This window comes from Equus asinus, chromosome 30 (genome assembly GCF_041296235.1).
Source record: "Equus asinus isolate D_3611 breed Donkey chromosome 30, EquAss-T2T_v2, whole genome shotgun sequence".
NCBI lineage: Eukaryota > Metazoa > Chordata > Mammalia > Perissodactyla > Equidae > Equus > Equus asinus.
In genome coordinates, this window is record NC_091819.1 from 28,256,465 (window position 1) to 28,276,802 (window position 20,338).

Consider the following 20,338-nt stretch of genomic DNA (forward strand, 5'->3'; position numbering starts at 1 on the left):
TATTTTAGTTATAAAATTATGCAACACTCCCTCTTGTGGAAGTAATAAATACTATATTCACTATAAAAACACAGTATCCTTCATGTCTAGAGAATTACAAAAGGGAAAAAGAGTTATGAGGATCATTTATCTGTGAAGGCTCTGATTTCTTTTACTGTTTCCAAAAATTTGTTGGCATTAAAACACATCCACATCTGCAGATGTAATGAATACATTTCAGAAAACAAACACTGCATCTTCATACTTTATATCAGAATATTTTTGTGGGAAATTCCACAAACACGTTTTACACGTATATTTATGAGGAGTAACAGCATTCGGGGAAAAAAATTCCTGACAATGTTTTGTATTGGTCTTCGACCTGGAGGAAGAAATAATTTAAGCCACGTATGCCCAACATTTAAATTCCTGCCATCTATAAATTCTGAGGATTAGAATAAAAATGGGAAAGCAAACAGTCTAAAAATATTCTAAGGATGTTGATGTTTTTATTTCTTAGAATGTGCAGTTATAATGAAAACGAACTGCTTTATTTTGATAATTCAGGATACTTAAATAAATCTAGATATTTTAGTATAACTTGACATTGAAGGATTATGGAGGGGGAAAAAACTAAGCTCCTAAAAGCTAATTACACCAGAATTAAGCATAAAAGAACCCTTAATCTTAATTTTGCTAAATCAGAGATTTCCATTGTTCTATTTTAATCACATACATTTCTTTGAATAACTTTTTTAGACATGGCCCAAAACATGGAATTTGAAAGAATGCAGAATTATTTTTACATATGTCAATTTGGAAAATATCACAGGCTCTAGGTTCAGATATTTCTAAGATCTTTAAAGTTTACTGTGTGCATAGCAATACTGACCAGCATGGTTTCACATTCTTTTAAATCATATTTCAAAAGCTAAAAATTTTTATTTTCTTTTTCAAGATATTATAATTATCTTAAGTAAAAATATCATTAATATCAAAAACACCTCAATTAGAAAAATCAAAAAAGTATGTTTGTTTTTTTCTCCTTTTTACTATCTACCCTAGGTAACTATTTTAGTATATTACCACTAACTGAAAGGTCTTGGCCATTGTCCTTCTAGATAGGATATACTACTACAAATGAGCTTCTTCAGAGAATTTGAATATACAATCCTGGATCACAATGTGGCTTTCGACTTTCAAGGTGGAAGAGAGAACGTGAACTTGGTAAAACATCGGAATTACAAAGATTGCAGTAAGCAATACCAAAACCTTTATATTGAGCTTGTAGATCCTCCTGATAATAATCCAATAGATTCTAGCTGTCCTCTGGAAGCTTGCATACTCGTTGACAGAGACTATTTCTCAGAGCTGGACTAGACGTGGTAGGAGAAGCACCAGGCTGAGAGTTAAAAGCCTTGGACTGTCATCCTGTCCTGCCATAGCTGTGACCAGGGCAGGTTACTTCACCTCTTGGCCACACTTCCCTAAACTGAATAACCCTTTACAGGGCTTTTAAATTCCATAATTCTAATTATTTAATATACTGCTATTAAGTATGAAGGAGGCCAAAACCACATACCTCAATTTGCCTTAGAGAATTTATTAATTTTATTTATTTATTTAATTAAGGTACTTTTTGGACATAAAAAACTACATGTTTATCAAGTTCTACATTCAAAGAAGCAGAAAATAAAATGTATCTTTAAAGACACATATATAATATGGCAGCTTACAGGTTTCTTAGACCTGCTGAAGTGATCATATTTGGTGTGCACCTCAGATAAGCCCCTCATGTTAAACGTTGGGGAATGAAACCACATCACTCATGTGCTCAGGGACAGACACCTAGTGCAGAAGGAAGAGCTGTTCCACGTGCCTGGGTAACATGCCACTTATGTTACATGGCATGTTAAGAAGGGAGAAGACAGAAGTTTTTATGCACTTCAATACAGATGAGGTAACCAAACAGGCACCGTGGCGGAAGACACTTCATCAGGTACACAGCATAGAATGCAGCACAAAGGAAACATGACTGAAGAGGTAGAGCCATAAGGAACGAGAATAACAACACTGGGGAAACAGAAACCAAAAGAGGGCAGCTTTAAAACACTTGGCAATAAATCCATGAACCACCAACCAAAGCCTGCAGTGCAGAAACAAGGAGGACCAGGGTAATAAGGAAAACGCCATCTCTTCTTTTGGAAAGACGACTATATGTTACCTAGCTGCAGCCTACATCCATTCCTACCACAGATATGATCACCATCACCATCCCCACCGACCAGGAGAGAAGGAAATGTGAACGGAGGGGAGAAAAGCAGCAGTGAAGAGAAGGGAGTACGAATAAAAAGCGAAAAAACTAACAGACACCAAGCACTGCCAGTTTGGGGTCTTGCAGCTATACTGTGGTAGGTGTAAAAATAAAAAGATGATGTTGCATACCGACTTTCCCTTTCTTTCTCACTCAATACTTCCGGCTCACTTAGATGCTGCTGACTGACAGTAATAAATCTTCCAAGTCTTTTAACAGCTGGTTTCCCCCCACCAGCCTTTTCAGCCACACCCACACATGAGGCTGATTATGAAGTAATGAGACCATGTTTACAGGATACACACGAGTATCTGTCTTAGTGCTCTGGTCACACATGAATTCTCACTGCTTCAGCTCTGAATATGAAGAATATAAACAGACAAACATGCCAGAAGCAGTCAGCTTCCAGTGGGGAGTAAGCCGCTTCTGTAACGTTACATTCAACGACAGCTCATTACTACAGTTCAATGACACGGCAGCACTTTATGAGATAACGCTTAGAGCCAGTTCAACTCTACAGCCCACTCTGGCCCTTCTGTGCTTAGCGACTGGCTTACAAATCCATCCTCTTCTGCTGAAATAAATTAAGGATTAGTCTTCACCTCCCAAACCAGGAACAGATTTAACCTTAAAAAGTATAAGTAAATGAGACATTGCAAAATAAATAGGAAAAAAAGGATAAAATATTGATTATTTCATTTAGCTCTGAAAGTAGTAATAAAGGGTATACTGCTTTCCTTCAGATTCACATGGGCTTTGAATTATGTGAGGATATTTAAAAGTTAAACACATCCTTTTAGAAGCACGATGTTGATTCCTATTATTTAAACCAGACGATAATTCCTTATCTCATTTTGACACACAAATCAGGTACCTCACCAGCTAGACGATTAAAACTTCTAAATCGGTTCAATATACTTCTAATTTTGAAATCACTATTTTGCTTCAGGACATTAATTTGGAAGTGTATATAACTTCTGAATTTTCTATTTACCAAGCTAAATAAAATAATTTTTATAAAAAAAAACCTCTACAGAATAACCTTTCTGTTGAATATTTTGGGAACGCTCACTAGAGATTTAATTTTTGAAAAAAGGAGTCCCAAAACATAAAAGAAATATGCTAACATCATAAAGAGTCTGGATCCAATTTACCTGAAGGAGAGCCATGCGCTGAGGCCATACTTTTGACCTTGGAGTCTGACAGTCGAGAGATACTGTTAGCTCTAATTCTAGGAGAAAATTTATCTGAAGGTACTAATCTGGCTCCACTTCTAATGATGGCTTCTGCCGTCCGAGAAGAGGCACTGCTTCTCGAGATGGTTGCTTCAGAGTCACTGCGAGCCGACAACGAGCCAAGCCTTGTTCTACGAGGCTGAGCTAGTAAATCAATCCTAGAGATGTTGCGCCTTCCTGTGGGAGGCTTTGATGTCGAACTCGTTGTGGACACTTCAGAAGCAACAGATGCCTTGTCAGCATCAGCAAGCTCACTGTCTGAAGCTTCACCAAGTCGTGCTCTGCGCAAGAGGGAAGTCCTGGTAGGTCGTGGCCTCGGAAGAGTAGTTGATTTACTGGACGACCCCGGCGCCACAGGAGAAGTCTTAGATTTAGTGACTTTACTTCCTTCCAGTTTGGAATGTGCATGCTCCTCAGTCGAGGTAAGTGGAGTCCTTCCATGAGATTTACATGAGTAAGTTTCCTGATCAGACGACATAATATCAGAAATGGCAGAATGAGGTACACTAGAGGTCTGGTCATCGTCTGTTAAATCTACTGAAGGCTGTCTCATTCTTCCACTGGATTGTACAAATTTACGACCATCTCCTCTTGAACCTACCTCTGTGGAACGACTTTTTGTTTTCTTTTCAATTTTCTCTCTAGTACCAGAAGATGATTTTGTAACATCTTTGGATGGAGAACCTATGGAACACCTATCTTTATAGAGACTAGTGAAACTCCTTCGCTTTTGGGTTGACTTTCTTTCAGTCTCTCCAGTAACCAGACTGATTGTGCTAGCTGTGTCCACATCAGATTCTGGTGAAATAGAGTTGTCTCTATTATAACTGGGAGTATCTGGGCCTTCATCAGTTTTGTTATCTTCACGCAGTTTAGCTTCTAGAAAAGCCATTACTGCTTCTGTGTCTTTCAGAATAAGCGTTGTGTCCAGACTAGAATCAGTATCCATAGAGTCACTTCTTTCTCGTATTCTACTGGCAGACGTGAACGCCGACGCGGGTGTGGAGGATGTCTGCTTATTGATGTGGGGAATGAGCTCTATGGGGATGTTCGGGCTGGGCTTTTCTATGGTGAAGCTTCCTTGTCGCACTAAAGACTTGGAGGATTCCTTCTTGTCTCCTCCCTTTGAAGTCTGACTTTTCAGAACTTCCTCAGCTTTTCTTCGCTTGCCCTCGCTTTGTATCACCCTCTCTGCTTTGCTTGCAGAATGTCCTGGAATTTTTTCTTGAGGTTGTGACTCTTGTTTAAAAGATTCCTCCCTAGCTCTATCTATCTGACCTGAAACACTTTTTGAAGAAGACAATTTAGTAGGTGTCCACTGTGCCTGTTCCCTTTGTTCTTGTTGCTGAACTTTCACTGATGTTTGCTTTACCGAGGAAGCTTCCTTCTCAGTTTCACTTTTCTCCTTTCCAGCAGAAGCGATGCCTAAGTGAAGCAGGGTTTTATTCTCTCCGCTGGTTTTCAGCGTCTCTCCATTTACTGCCCTGCTCATTTGATTCAGGGCTCTGTCAGCATCTTGTTGATCTTTCTGGTACACCTGTGTAGGTGCTTCTTTCTCCTGAAGTTCTGTGTCTTGTTTTTCTCCTATTTCTGACCTCTGCATTAAAACCTTTGCTCTGGAGCTCTCAAGAGACTTTTCTTCATTTGGAAGCTGGGGAAGGGTTCGTCTCCTTCGCTCTCCCTGACTGGCCAAGGAAGTCCCAGAGCCCGTACTTCTCACTGAAATGCCAGATTCACTGATATCTGTTTCTATAAAATAAAACCACAACGAAGGAATTTATTATGGCAAAAAAGTGAAAATAAAAAGAATATCATATTACATTAGATTTTTAAGTGTAAGTTAAGAAATAGCACAAATATAAAATAAAACTTTGAATAATAAGCCAGCATTGTGCCAGAGTAGTTTAAAAAGCAAGTACAATGCCTAGACACACAAATAGGCAGATTACTAACAGGTGACTCAAGAAAGCAAACTGCACGACTTGAAAGCTAAGGTGATCTGATTTTAAACCTACACCTGTCGTTCTCTTTTTCTTTCATGTGTTTTACGGTAGGGAACTTCACTGTGTTCAGTCTTACTTTTGTGACTTATCCCACCCACAAAGTTTTGCTCAAGTAAATGCATTACACAATTGCAGAGAGAGTGCCTAATAAACACTTAATTAGGTTTAATTTACTTCTCAGTTATAGATTTAACTAGTTTTTAAAAAACTGATGTATGACTCACAAAAGAAAAAAAAAAGGAAAGAAAATACCATTTTCTAAAGGAACAGGTACAGATAATTCCATTATCCTTTCCTCTTGATCATGCCTTGTATGGTTAGCAGCCAAGCTAGCCCACTGTGAAACCCAACGCTTGTTTCCAGAGGAAGATGTGCCTTCCTAAAGGAGAAAAATAAGAGGACGAAATAAGACACTCTGCTCAAATCTGATTCTCATGAAAGAGAATGCCACTTAGTCACATCAACCTGCCACACAAAGGAATGTTTAAACCTCACATTCATATCATCATTTACTAAATTTCCTCTTATATAAAATGAAGACTCTCTAGGTACCCCTTTTAAGCACATTTTGTTATCACTGTAAATGTAGTATAATTTTCTCTATATGTTAAATACTAACAATGGGACTAAAATAAAATCTTGGAGCTTAAAATTTACTGCTGCTAGATAAACTCAGGTGTATTATCATAGCTTTGTGGCTACAACGTAAGCTGGTTCTACTCAACTCTACAGAACAGAGAGTCTAAAGGTCTATTCCTAAGGTGTTTTCTGCCCTCTAAATGTTTCTAGGAATCAGATAGGTTCCAGAGTATCAAGGAGTATTAAATTTGCCAGGTCAGGTCTTCAGGGACTTCAAAAACTTTCCAAAGCTTTAGATTTCTTTCTGCAACACTTTAATAATTTCCAGAAAGACCTAGAAATCACTCTACCTTTAAGAATTTTCTTTTAAGCAGTCTGAACCTAGACCTGCCATGTCCAGGTCTGCCCTTAAGCAAGCACTCTTTGAACCCTTATGGTCAAGGATGAAATGCAATTCAATTCATGATATGGTTCCAAAGATTTATGGACATGTATTGGTAATTCTTAAGATCAGGGCAATATAGGCATTTAATATGGAAGATCTAGGTAGTATCAAAAAATTTTTCCTCACTAAAAATCTAAGCCAAGGCTTAATATTGAAACTGGAATGACAACTAAGGAATAGAAAGCTATGACTGAAATTTTATTTTGAATTATTCAAAAAATATTTTATTAAAAGTGTCAGATTTACTTTATTGATTATGACAGGCTAGAAAGTGATGAAGTAAATACTTCATACAGATTATATACTATACGATTTCAAGAATAAAGGTTAGAATAGTAAGAATACATAATGACATCCATACTGTGAGGCCTCGGGATACCAAAGCATGCTGAATCCTTAATTCCCTTTCAAGATTCTGTGGTAACTGTCCACAGTTCTGAGTACTGAAGGAAGAACCACAGCCTTTTCACTATGCCAGGAACATCCAGAACAGAGGGGGTTCCACTGACGCACGCTTATGTAGAACCATTCTGTGAAAACTGTTCTAATGGCCTGGTTAGGTGACTCCTTCAGAGGTAGGTTCACACTGGGGCTATATATAAATTTTACTTGGCATGGGTTGAGGGGAAAGAGAGAAGAGGGAGTCTATTTAAGTTCACATTCCAGAACATGATTAATTCTTCCTAGATTAACCACAGTACCAAAACATTGCCTCAAATAAGTATTACTTGCTTTCAATAAGTAAATTAAGCATCTTGTAAAACAGAAACCAGAATAAAAATTCTCTAAGATTAAGGGGGAAAAAAAGAACAGTAAAACACAATAATTGCTTTGACAGTTTTAGGGAAATGGCAGACCATAAAGGGTCAATTTTAACATTAATAAACGAACATATAGGTGTATTTACCTGTCTATAAAAAATATTTTATTTACATTTCATACAAATGTAACACTTTATATTTTATTTTATTTATACCTTAAGATTTTATTTTAATTATATTTTATATTTATTTACAATTTGTATATTTTAAATTAACTCATTTCCTGAGAGGTAGTATAGCATAATGAGTAAGAGAATGGGTTAAGAAATCAAAGCTGCTTAAGGTCCAAACTCAGGCTCCACAATGCACTAGTTTTAAGACCTTGGCCAAGTTAATTCCTAAATACTTCAGTTTCCTTATTCGTGAAATGGCACACTGAAAGCTTCCATTGAATGCTAGCTTTCACTATCTGGATAAATTATAATTAATTAATACTTAGTTATATAAATTTTTTAGATTTCTTTTTGACATAACAGTGTGGAATGAAATTCTAGCATCATTTCCAGTAAGAGAATAAACCTTCGTTGAGTGCACAAATCTCAGACAATTACTATGTTGGGTGCTTCATATACTTCACTAAACTCCCCGTAAATAGGTTTTATCAAAAATACCATTTGTACGGACGAGAAAACTGAAAATCAGACCAGGGAAGGGACGGACCTAAGGGCGGTCTGTTAGACGTGGAGGTTCTGGGACTCGCACTCAGGTCCCTGCAGCTCTGCTTTGCCACACTGGCCCCACAGCCACCACAGCCAGCACGCCTCGTTCTCACTATGCCCCGGGCTGGACTACAGTGGTGCTTCTCTAGATTTATAAGTCGTAGTATCTATCATGCACTACGTTGCACATGTTTCCTGGCATGAAGATCTTTCCATTCCAAATGCATGATCTCCTAGAAAGTATGTGCCGTGTATAGTTTCTGTGTTATCTCATAAATGCCAATTAGAACAGTGAATATACAGCTCATTCATTGCTATATATTAAATATAAATATATTTAACAATCTCCCTCACTGACAAAAGAAATATTAATTTAAAAGAAAATAACAAAAACTGAAACGGAATTAAAGTCAAAATTACTTTAGGCCCAGAAACAAAGAATTGTGAGAATTTCACTTTTAGAAGCACTTTACAAGGGAATACATCAATTACTTAAAGTCCTATAACTACAAACGATAAAGATTGACATTCTGCGCATGAAAATAGTTAGGAACTAGTAAGAGACGTATACCTCTGTGTTGTGGAATCCAGGTATAGTCACTGGTTTTCTTTCTTCCATTACTACAGCAGCTGAATTGAGAGCCCACTCTTTTATCAAATCTTTATGTTTTTCATTGATAACAGGCCTATTATAATCCTGATTGTCATCTACTCCAAACACCTAAGAGGAGAAAATTATTTTATAAATGAAAAAGTCAGAATAATGTGTGAATATTATCAGTAACTTCAGAAGCAAATAAAGATATTCTGAATTAATTTTAAAAATGAGGGAAAACTCGTTTAATGACAAGGTAACATCCAATTGAGTTAATAGCTGGAGAGGAAAACAGGCTAGTGGCAGTGTATGTAAATGTAACTATCCTTTTTTTAATATTTAGCAAATGTAGTGTTTGATACCCAAGATATTATCATTGATTTGTTAAAAGATGTTAATAACAGTACACATTACAATAATTGCAAAGAGTTAGGGAAGAGTACCCACAGACCACTTCAGCTTGTTTTCAGCTGGTATCTTGGCACTATTATTTTTGACAAACATGTTGAAAAACTCTAAATGTATGACTGATTGCATGTGTTCCTTCCCTAACAAATGCTTAACATTTACAGGAGTTAAATTTATACACATAATTCTCTAAGGTCCCAAATAATAGATTTTATTGTATGATCTTTGTATAGAGTACAGCATAATTCTCTATCTGCCTAAGACTCATTTATGGGCCTCTATTCGAAATGCAGATTCCTGGTCTACACATACAGATTAGCATTTTCAATAACCAGACTGTCTATGGGCAACACTTTTGAAATATTCTAAATACAGAGACCAACAACCATGTGCTTTTAAGGGCAGACCCTCAGTCTAACTCATTTCCTGGCAGACAACAGGCCAATGCTCTTGGACAGACTGGAGAAGGGTTTTAACTACATAAACCCTAACATTCCATTTTACAATTAAGTCTTTACTTTGTTCCCAATGCTGATTATTTATTAGCATTAACTGTGGCTTTACTTATTACAACCAAGAATAATATGTGTTTAAATTGGCACTTTGTGGAAAGGATCTTTAAAACATAACCAGAGAGCCTTCATTTTTCATAAAAAGGGAAAGATACCTTAGTTCACTATTTTCTAGAAAACTTTTTCATGATGATACAGTACATCTTTTTAAATTCTGATAAATTCTGAAGTCCACATTTAGTAAAGCAGATATCAGATTTTCAAATTCACCTAAACTTGGAAATTTTACCACTAGATGGCCTTATTACTTAATATTTAATTCAAATATAACTATAGTTTTCAAGAATTATGATTTAACATTCTGTTGAAACACAAAATATTCAAATTATCTTTGCTTTAAGAGTAAATTGTAGGGGCCGGCCCCGTGGCCAAGTGCTTAAGTTCGCGCGCTCTGCTTCGCTGGCCCAGGGTTTCCCTGGTTAGGATCCTGGGCATGCACATGGCACCACTCATCACGCCACGTTGAGGCGGTGTCCTGCATGCCACAACTAGAAGGACCCACAACTAAAATATACAACTATGTACTGGGGGGATTAGGGAGAAAAAGCAAAAAAAAAAAGAAAAACAAAAACCCCAGTAAATTGTATCTTATTAGTGTTAAATCAAACATGAATTTTAATACATGGAAGCACAGTGTAAGAAGGGGAAAACAACTCTGCTTCACTTTCTAACACTGGAATTAGTACATTTCCAGCAACAGCAGTAAGAACTGCTGAGTAACCCTTTCCACATGCTCTGCCTTTAAACCCACGTGTAAAGAAGACAAATTAGAGCCACTCAAGGTATTTGTGACCGTCTTAAAATAAAATTTTAAAATTATTTCTAACTCAAGTCATTGAACTCCAAATTGACTGAAGTTTATCTCCTTATTTTTATAATAACTAGGAAAAAAATTTAACTTTGAATTTAAAAGTTTGGAAGTAAAAGATAAAAACAGCCACATGTATTTACTTGCATGTTGTATCTCTTTGGCATGTTAACTTACAAATTAGCTTAAGTGACTTTCTGGGTTAATTCTAATCCATACTCAAAATGGACTTCCAAACTTGATTTCCTCAAACATCTAAGCAGCAGCAGTTTCAAATAAAATCTAATAAATCTCTCCAGATCACTTCTGACACTATTTTGAAATGATGAAAAACATACACACAAAGAAGCACTGCTTTTAGGGAAGGGGAGCTGAAGTCGCAGAGAGAGAGCACTCAGGCGACTTTCTAGAGTCCTTTTAAAGCACTGGAGAGCTGTCCATGACCTGTCGGAGAAGGAAAAGTTATTCATTTTGCAAACAAGTGGCAGGGCCTGAAGCACTACTGTACAGGGAAAGAAGGCTTCAAAGTTCCTGTCGATATTTTTGACAGTATTTTGAAAATTTAATGATAGCAATGACTAGTCCAGCTTGAAATCCATATTGTCATTTTGTGTCTAGGTACAAAAACATCCACTTGTGACAACTTCCATGTGAAAACAAAAAGGACATAAACAGCTTATACTGTCAATGTACTTTAAAGCTATTATACTTTTCACATTTAAAAAAGTACACATAATCTGACATATGATGTAAAGGTTGGACAGAACTTGAGAGCTCCTCAAAGCAGAGACCAAGTTAGCTAGATTTTCTCATCTCTTCATTCTAGATTTTGTCCAAAGGTGATTTCACCCACATCCAAGGCTTCACTTCAACTTCCAACTGTAGACAGCTGTTCACCTGTCTGTCATCTCTCCTAGAAGGCTCCAGAGTATTTTAAATGCAGCATGTTAACCCAGGCTCAGGATTCTCTTCTCTTCCCCTCTCAGACCTGGGCTCAATCAAACCCTCCACCTCGACAGAGTACAAAATGTGAGGTCTCATTCAGTGAGGGACATTTTTAGGCTAGAAGTCTATAATGGGGAAGGGAGTGAGATGAGACACCTGTCTGATTTTTATGCGTCCTCTCTAATAGAACCCTCCACCCCAAGTTTGTCAGTTTCTAACTCTTCCAGATAGGAGCAAAAGAAAGGAGGAGTGGTATGGGAATAGAACATTTCTTTTTGAACCTGTACAATCTGAACTCTCTGTGCCTGGCAGACATCTAAAGATAACTCATTGATCGTAGGGGTAGGGAGTGGCTTTCATGTGCTCTCTCCCATAGTTCCCTTGATCCAGGCAGACGCATCTCTGTTTTGGGGAGTCAACTTCTATGGGGTCAACTTCTATGGGGGTTAACATCACACCTACTGAATACTTGTAAAGAGAGGTCAAATTATGAGGCCAGCTCTGTGGCCAAGTGGATAAAGTCCCACACACTCCGCTTCAGTGACCTGGGGTTCCCTGGTTCAGATCCCAGGGGCAGACCTACTCCACTATCAGACATGCTGTGGAGGCATCCCACACACAAAGTAGAGGAAGACTGGCACAGATAATTTGAATATTTAGTGGTTCAACAGAATATTAAATCATAGTTCTTGAAAACTACAGTTATATTTGAATTAAATATTAAGTAATAAGGCCACATAGTGGTAAAATTTCCAAGTTTAGGTGAATTTGAAAATCTGATATCTGCTTTACTAAATGTGGACTTCAGAATTTATCAGAATTTAAAAAGATGTACTGTATAATCATGAAAACGTTTTCTAGAAAATACTGAACTAAAGTATCTTTCCCTTTTTATAAAAAATGAAGGCTCAGGGCTAATCTTCCTCAAGTGAAAAAAGAAGAGGATTGGCAAGGGATGTTAGCTCAGGGCAAATCTTCCTCAAGCACACACAAAAAAAAAACGAAAAAAAAGGAAGGGTCAACTTACATTTGGTAACATCAAATATAAGAAGCTTGCTTATTGTGACAGAAAGTAGAGACTAGCGTGCAAAGGGGTGGGGGCAGGGGGAAGACTTAGGCATATCAATATGGCAATAAAAATGTAGAGCAAAACGGTAACTCAATAGCAATAGTCCTTAATTTATTAAAGAAGTTTCCAAATCAGCTGAAATTCAGAATTCACCTTTCCACAGAAATAAGAAACTCAATGGAAGGTTTAATACCAAGCTTTTGTGGTCTTGTTTTAAAATAGCATCTGAAGAATAGTATTACATTAGTATACTGATCTTATTAAACTGCCCAAGTGAAAATGCAGTCAAGTTTCAAGCCCAGATGATCAGAACATCTTTTTGTTCAATGAGCACGGACCTCCTGGGCAAGGAGAGCAGGGTCTCTACCAGGTCACATCAGCAGATGGGCCTACAAACATCACCTCACACACAATTACTTAAGAACTATGCAGAATTCCAGCCACTAATGTTAGGGAACAAAATCAGGATAATTTAATAGAGGAGAATTTTTTTAAATTTATTTTCCATGAAAAGCTAGTTTCACTTTCAAAAAGAAAAGTCCCTTAAAATTCATTGGAATAATGTTTAACACTGATTTTTTTATAATGCACTTGTAATCAACTTCTAAATTTAAAATTCAGACAAAACTGTTAGAGACAAGAGCTCAGCATGGGGGTAGGAGAGACATTTTATAATTTACCATGGTCTGCAAATGAACACGTGCACATGCATGTTCATAGCAGCATTATTCACAACAGCCAAAAGGTGGAAACGACTCAAACGTCCATCAACGAATGAAGGGACAAATAAAATGTGGTATCTGCACCATGTTATATTACTCAGTCATAAAAAGGAATGAAGTCCTGATACAGGCTACGTCATGGATGAACACTGAAAACATTATGCTAAGTGAAAGTAGCCATAGCCATATTGTCTGATTCTATTTATATGAAGTGTTCAGAATCTACAGACAGAGAAAGTGGATTAGTGGTTGCCGGGGCTAAGGGAGGGGAGAATGGAAGTGACTGCTTAATGGGTATGGGATTTCTCTTTAGGGTGATGAAAATGACCTGGAATTACATAGTGCTGATGGTTGCATAACTTTGTGAATGTAGCAAAAGCCAACGAATTCTACACTTTAAATGGCTAAAATGGTGAATGTTATGTGATTTTCATCTCAATTTTTTTTAAAGGCACCATCTGGCTTTATCTTCTTCCTTTTTACCTCTGTCCGGGTAAACACATGCTCTCAAATCTGCCCTCTCCCTGAGCCTATCCCCCTGTGTCCTTGATTCTTCCCATTCCTTAGGAGTACTATACCCACAGTCTCCTCCCTTTCCATCACCCTTTAGCACTCTTTTTCTATTAGCTCCTTCTTTCACATCTTCAAATTATGTTCGGGTCTAATCTAAAGCTTCCAGAATTAAAATGTCCCATTTCCTTCCTCTTTATGCTCATTTCCTTGTCATGCACTCCTTCCTTTCTTCCCTACTACAATCTGGCTACTCATCAGTGACCATCTCCCCCTTTCTTTGCCAAGATTTTTAAGGGCTAAGTTATTAGCTAGGTCTTGCTAGAAACTCAGAGGTATTTCTCGTCTTCTACTAACCAAGGCTATTCCCCTGAGACATAAATATTTCTTCTCACACAACCTATATTTTTCTGCAGCTTTCATACTTACTATTACAAAGCTAAGTGTGTAACACAAACAAGGTTTTAAACTATACATTTTAACAAGTTATTTTAAGATCAAGATGCACACTAGTTTCAGCACATAAGAATACAGGAAAACCTATTTGTGGAGGCCTGGGTGGATTTGATCAAAATAAACTAGCTAATATACAGCTGACCACATATACACACTGACAAAAAAGGACAAAGCGTGTTATAAATTTTTCTTCTCATTCATTCATTCAAAAGATATTAAATGTTTACTACATGCCAGGCACTGTTGTAGGCACAAGAAATACAGAAGTGATCAAGACAAATAAGACTATTCTAGAAAGGAGAGACAGAAAATAAACTAGCTAGAGGTGAGTTCCGTGAAGCAAATAAAACATGGCAATCTGACAGAGAGCTCTAAGAGGCGAACACTGGGGTTACTTCAGACAGGGTGCTTAGAGAAAGCCTTGGAAAGTGAATCATGTGAAGGAGCTAGATGAGCACAAAACACAAGGAGGAGCTTACTAGACGGAAGACACAGTAAGTGGAAAGTCCCTTAAGCAGGAAAATAAATAAGATTTCATATAATAATAGAGAAAGAAAAATGGGGCAAACCTATTAAATATTAAGCGTCTGATTGAAAAAAGGAGAGGGTTCCCTTCTGAAGCTTTGGGAATTAACACAGGAGGAAAAGGTTTCCTATACCTCAGAAGGCCAGAGGGTGCCAAGAAGGGGAGAGGAGTATCAATCAGAGTGACCAAAAGTAAATTCTTCCGATAAAAGTTTTTAAAAAATTACACAGTGAAGAGAGGATAAGAAAGATTAGTATAAGAGGAAGAAGAATCAAGCTGCCCGAATTTACCTGTTAAGAACTGCTATTTGCTTTGGCCCTTTAACCCAGACTGTTTCTGGACTGGCAGGAAGCAGAAAAAAAAGTTAAGTCCAAATCAAAATGCAGCCTGCCTGGTATCAAGGTCCTCTCTTCTTGCTCAAGGCTCTTATTTGATCTCACACATGCATCTGCTCTCACATCTGAATGGACTCTGGACACACTGCGTTGCGCTGTCTTCTCTCTGGCGCTGTCTTCCTAGACTTTGACTCTAGTTTATCACAGTTCCTCATCTCTCTCTTGGATCTAATCTAAAATCTTGATGTGAAGTTCGGGGTTTGGAATATCCCCATTCCAAACTGCCTATACCTGGATCCAGGTTCTCAGCACTGACTTTCTTTGGGCTATCTGACTCATGCTGTAGATGTTCTTTATTCTGTTTCCAGTCTTGTTACAGTTCTCCTGATTCTGGATTCTTCCCTACCACCTGTTGCCTACAGAACCAGTAGTGATAGATACAAGGCTGCATGAGGGAAGAGAATATGCTAATAAGAGGTATTTTGGGGAAGATATGCTGCCACAGTGGACAGGAGTCAAAACTCAGGATAGGAAAAGCATCTGGCAGAATTGGTCTATGGTATGAAATTTATGGAAAGGAGAAATACTTTTTCCAAAAGATAAAGCCTCAAGCCCTCTACAATGACCAATTTTTTTTCACGTTCATTTAATATTTAGCTTTCTGTTCTCACTACAGGTTTTTCTCATTTAGCTTGGAAGGCTAGGAAGCAGCCCTGATAACATCCTCCTCTTCCCTCGGCAGTGTTGGTTTTGATGGGATCGGGACAAGAAACTGGTACTATGACGGGTTCTCTAGATATCATAGGGAGGTCCAAGGAGGGAGGGCTGGGGGAGATTATTATTACTGTGGAAGATAATTACCTTTAATCCAGGTAGTCAACAGCACTTTCTTATTATAGCGCATCTCCATGCAAGCTTAGATGTAAAACTTAAGAGGTCTTTATAAATAACAGGCATTTGTGTTAATATTCTAAGAGGTAAATTTTGGGACAATGCATTAAATAAGATGATCTACTGACAAACACACAGCACAAAAATATGAACCAAAATGCTTTAATCCCGTAACTTGAGGGGTGGGGAGGGGAAATCTCAAGACCTTTTAACTACAACCAGCACAGAAAAAGAAAGACATGGCATTTCAGCTTGGTCATCTCTTTAAAGAGATACTATTTGAACTATATGCAATTTCTCCCCAGTTAAGATACAAATATATGTTCTGCTTATCTTCTTCAAGCCCAGGAATACAATGTATTTTAGGGAAAAAGTGAAAAGGCATTCAGTGCTTATCAAACATAAAATCATTGTTATCATGTGATACTATTGCTAGCTCACTCCTTTTTGATTCTATTTCTGACTCCAAGATGCTGTTTTCTCCTGGTTTCCTCCTACTCCTGTTAGATCCTTTTCAGCCTCATTTGCTCACTCTTATTCCTCTGTCCACCGAAGCTGGTGTGGCTAAGAATTGCATACTCCATTTCCTCTCACTCTCTACATTCTTTCTAGGTGATCCCATCTATTATTTTGCACTCAGCTACTCTCTAATAATTCCAAAATTAGTATTTTAGCCCAGATGTCTGATTTATATCCAACTGACTATCAGCATGTCAGCAGCTTTTTAACTGCCTTCTCTGTTTCCAGCCTTTCCAGCTGTCAATCCATTCTTCACACTTCTGACAGTGATCAGATCATCACTGCCCCACTTCGAAGTTTTCAATAATTCTCCACTGCCTTCAGCACTAAAAAAATCTAGAGTCCTCAGTGTGACACACAAGGGCCTTCAATATCTAGTCCAGTCTCAACTCTCTAAAAGTAATTGTGGTCCTCTCAACAAGTCCTCTACCCTCCCAAGCTTTTGCACAGGGTTACGCCATATTTTTTGAAAACGCTACTTTATTATACCTGTTATGGAATTAATTCCACCTGTTTCTGAGCTCAGTCGGTAATTAAATTCAATACTTACTGAGGACATATAAAATGCCAGGCACTAGGTTCCTGCAGTCATGGAGTTTACATTCTTATGTGTGTGTGTGAATGGGCAAGTGGGGAGGTGAATAAATAAATAGGAAACTATTAATTAGTGATAAAGCTTATGATTAAAATGAAACAAGCTGATATGACAGTGACTAGGGAGGTTTCTTTAGATTGCACAACTAGACTTCTCTGAGGAAGGGATATTTAATCTAAGATCTCCTCTTGGAAGCTATCGGTACCCTTCCTCCAAAAGACATGTCTACTGAAGCATTCATCAAACTATTTTTAATTCATGTTTTTACTTGTGGATTTCCATCCTCCTACATACTTATTTCTTGAGGGAAGGAACTGTCTTTTCAATTTGAATCACTCTCTCCTAACACAAAGCCTGGCACATAGTTGATGTTGAATAAAGGCTGCTAAATGACTAAAGCAATGAAATAAACCAGCTCTCAAATGATGGAGTGAAAAAGGAAAGAGACTACATGAAAGTTTTCAGGACCAAACAACAATTAAATTCAGATGGACAACAGCTGATGGCCCCACCTTCTATCCCCATACCCTAACTTCAAAAGGGAGAAATGGATGGCAGAGCTCATCCCAGCAATTTGATGTGATGCCTGTATTTACCCCTGTACTCCCCCAGTGCTGCTTCTGCCTTGGTTCCGGCTATTCTTGGTCTGTGTTTTCTCCACGCCCACAGGTGACTTCATCTTCTTCAGACATTTGATTCCTGCTTCTGCACTTTTGTTTCCCCAGAGCCTGACTTTAGTTGGCCTGAATTTTGCTTTTGGCTTTAATCACAGCTAGTAGAATCTCCGCCCTTTTTCTGTGGTATACACAAGATAATGGAGAGACTCTTGTTTTTCCCTACAGTTATGGTCTCAGCTTTGTTTTCTGGTTTATATAAACTAAGAATGACTCAATTATCTATTCGGTCACATATTCCCTTAAATAAATACTGTTTTAAAATCTAGGTTTTCTCTATCCATAGTGTAACCGTATAATTTGTCATTGAAACTGGGACTCTTCTTGAGAAAGAACTACAGACAGCAGGTGTCCACCAAGTTTTGTGGTCACCCTTTCGACCCAGCAGTTTCCTAAAGAGTCTTCTCTGCCACGATGACGTCTGTCCTGGCTTCTGCCGTTCTGGCCACGCTGTTCCCCTGCACTGCAACTTCCACTTGGGCTGCAGATTTGACCCTTGCAATTCTGAAAGAACTTTCCAGGATTTATAAGCATCTTGCCTAGAGATCTATATTTGGGAACACAGCTAACATTTATAGACCTCTTATTATAACGCCTACATAGGGATAAGCATTTTATGTATTTTATTAAATTATTTTTATAACCTAGTGAAATTTCTTCCATTTCAGAGAAAAAAACATGGAAGCCTAAAGAGGTAGTTTACTCAAGGGCAGATATCTAGCACATGCACAGTTTACACCCAATCCTCAATCTGTCTGCCTGCAAACGTCCATGTTCTTAAGCACTGAAATATAATCCTCCACTGTAAAATAACTTTTTAACAGAGAAAACACTGGTCACTATGAATAAAATATCCATAAACCAAACAAAGGCATAATAGGATAAAATTAATATTAATCTGAATTTTAAAACTTCTTACCATTCCTGTTTTTTCAAAACCTATTCTCTTATTTTTCATTTGACACTATTTTAAATAGCAATATACTTGTTCTCGATACCCAGAAGAAAAATTATGAACTTTAAAATAATCCTAAAGAAATGTCATTATCAATGCCTGATTTGAAAACAATTCAAAATCACCAAGTCATTTTCTATGCTAACACTGTGTCCTTATATTTCCCTTAACATAATCAGAAAACTCGCTTTATTCATCTGTTTCTTACTTGCTATGTTTCTCATTAACAACTATCATAACACTGCTCACACAGCATCTGTGTCATAGACTAATGGATCTCCAAAAGTTTGGAGTTGTACACTCCAATGGTAAAAAAAATTTTGAGCATGTGCTCCTCAATAAATGTATGTTTAGAAATTATATACATACAAATGTAGTAATATATTGCATACACTATAGAACACACTCCAAAATGGAAATAAAAACTACGAAATTAAAAGTAAACGTTAGTCCTAATAATTTAGGACTCTACTGCCTGAAAGACCACTCTGTAAATTCATCATCTAAACCAGGCACCTCAAATGTTAATGTGCATACAAACCACCCGGAGACCTTGCTTTTAAAGCAGATTTTGATTCAGTATGTTTAGGATGGGCCTGAGATTCTATATTTCTAACAAGCTCCTAATTGATGCTAATGCTGCTCACACAGAGTAACAAGAACTTAAACACGAGATTAATGTTTAGCCAAACTTATGCTGCTATTTTCCAGGGGGTAAAATAAACAGCTGATTCTAAAGTCAACTTTCCATTACCATGGGTAAAACTGAGAAAAACTACTTTTGAAACAATACAACAGGCATTATCACATTAACCAATAACGTCAAAGAACAAATCTGAAACATAAATAATCATGATCAGGCATACACTTGGCTAAACTCAGAGTATCATAAACAAACTAATTTTGTTTTCATACACTTCTTTTCTATCACCAAATAAAGCAGTGAATAGAAATTAACAAAAGAAAATAAGGACAAAGAACAAAATTGATTAAAACATACATATTTTCATCTGCTTCTAACATGAAATTAGTAGGCAGGAAACCTGTGGTTAACTACTATTAGCTAACATTAATGCTTACATTAACAGAGTCATGGCAATCTGGTTTTGTTTATTTTTTAGTTTTTAAATAAATGCAAAGTATACTATTTTAAAATCCTATCTTAAATTTACACAACTTTAAAAGGTCCAAGCAGTTTAAATGTACTGGACTTTACATACGAAACTCAGGCAAATTCAGAATATAAGCAGAATAAAATCAGAAAGAACTTTGGTCTTATTTTTAGTCTTGCAGTTCCCTAACAAAGTCCTGCAGTTCCAATACCACTGACCACATGAGAACACTTCACGCTGACTCTCCAGTAATTTCTAACAGTCAAATACACCACACGAAAACTAACATCATATCCAAATTTCAATTATTTACCTTGTCAATCATTTTTCTTGCTTCCACCTCCTCACTGTTGGGATTCTCTAACTCAATGGTATAAGTACCCTTGTCACTTTGGTCATCATCATTATCCTTTTCAGAAGCAGCAGAAGTAGCTTGATTTTTTAACATTTTATCCATCTCCTGGCTTGGTCTGTGCCCAAGACTCCCTGAACTTCTTAATAATGCAGTTTGTAGGAAGGGAATTGACACCGATGGCTCCTCTGATTTCTGTTTTAACAATTTCCCATGTGGAACACCATGCCCCCCTCTGTGATGCGCAGAGCTAGTCTGT

At 37.4% G+C, this 20,338-nt stretch overlaps 1 protein-coding gene across 12 annotated transcripts in view; it reads right to left on the reverse strand.

Annotated features, from left to right (window-relative positions):
* The window catches only part of CEP170 (centrosomal protein 170), a 144,797-nt gene that overhangs the window by 37,467 nt on the left and 86,992 nt on the right, over window positions 1–20,338 (reverse strand). For 11 of the 12 annotated variants that reach the window (XM_014847793.3, XM_070501379.1, XM_070501378.1 and 8 more), the window contains exons 10-13: window positions 20,041–20,334; window positions 8,607–8,756; window positions 5,784–5,910; window positions 3,448–5,277 (exon numbers count right to left, since the gene is read on the reverse strand). In XM_014847793.3, coding sequence (XP_014703279.1) covers window positions 3,448–5,277; window positions 5,784–5,910; window positions 8,607–8,756; window positions 20,041–20,334 — 2,401 coding nt within the window. The remainder of the gene's footprint in view (window positions 1–3,447; window positions 5,278–5,783; window positions 5,911–8,606; window positions 8,757–20,040; window positions 20,335–20,338) is intronic. The other variant, XM_070501383.1, reaches the window with a different exon arrangement.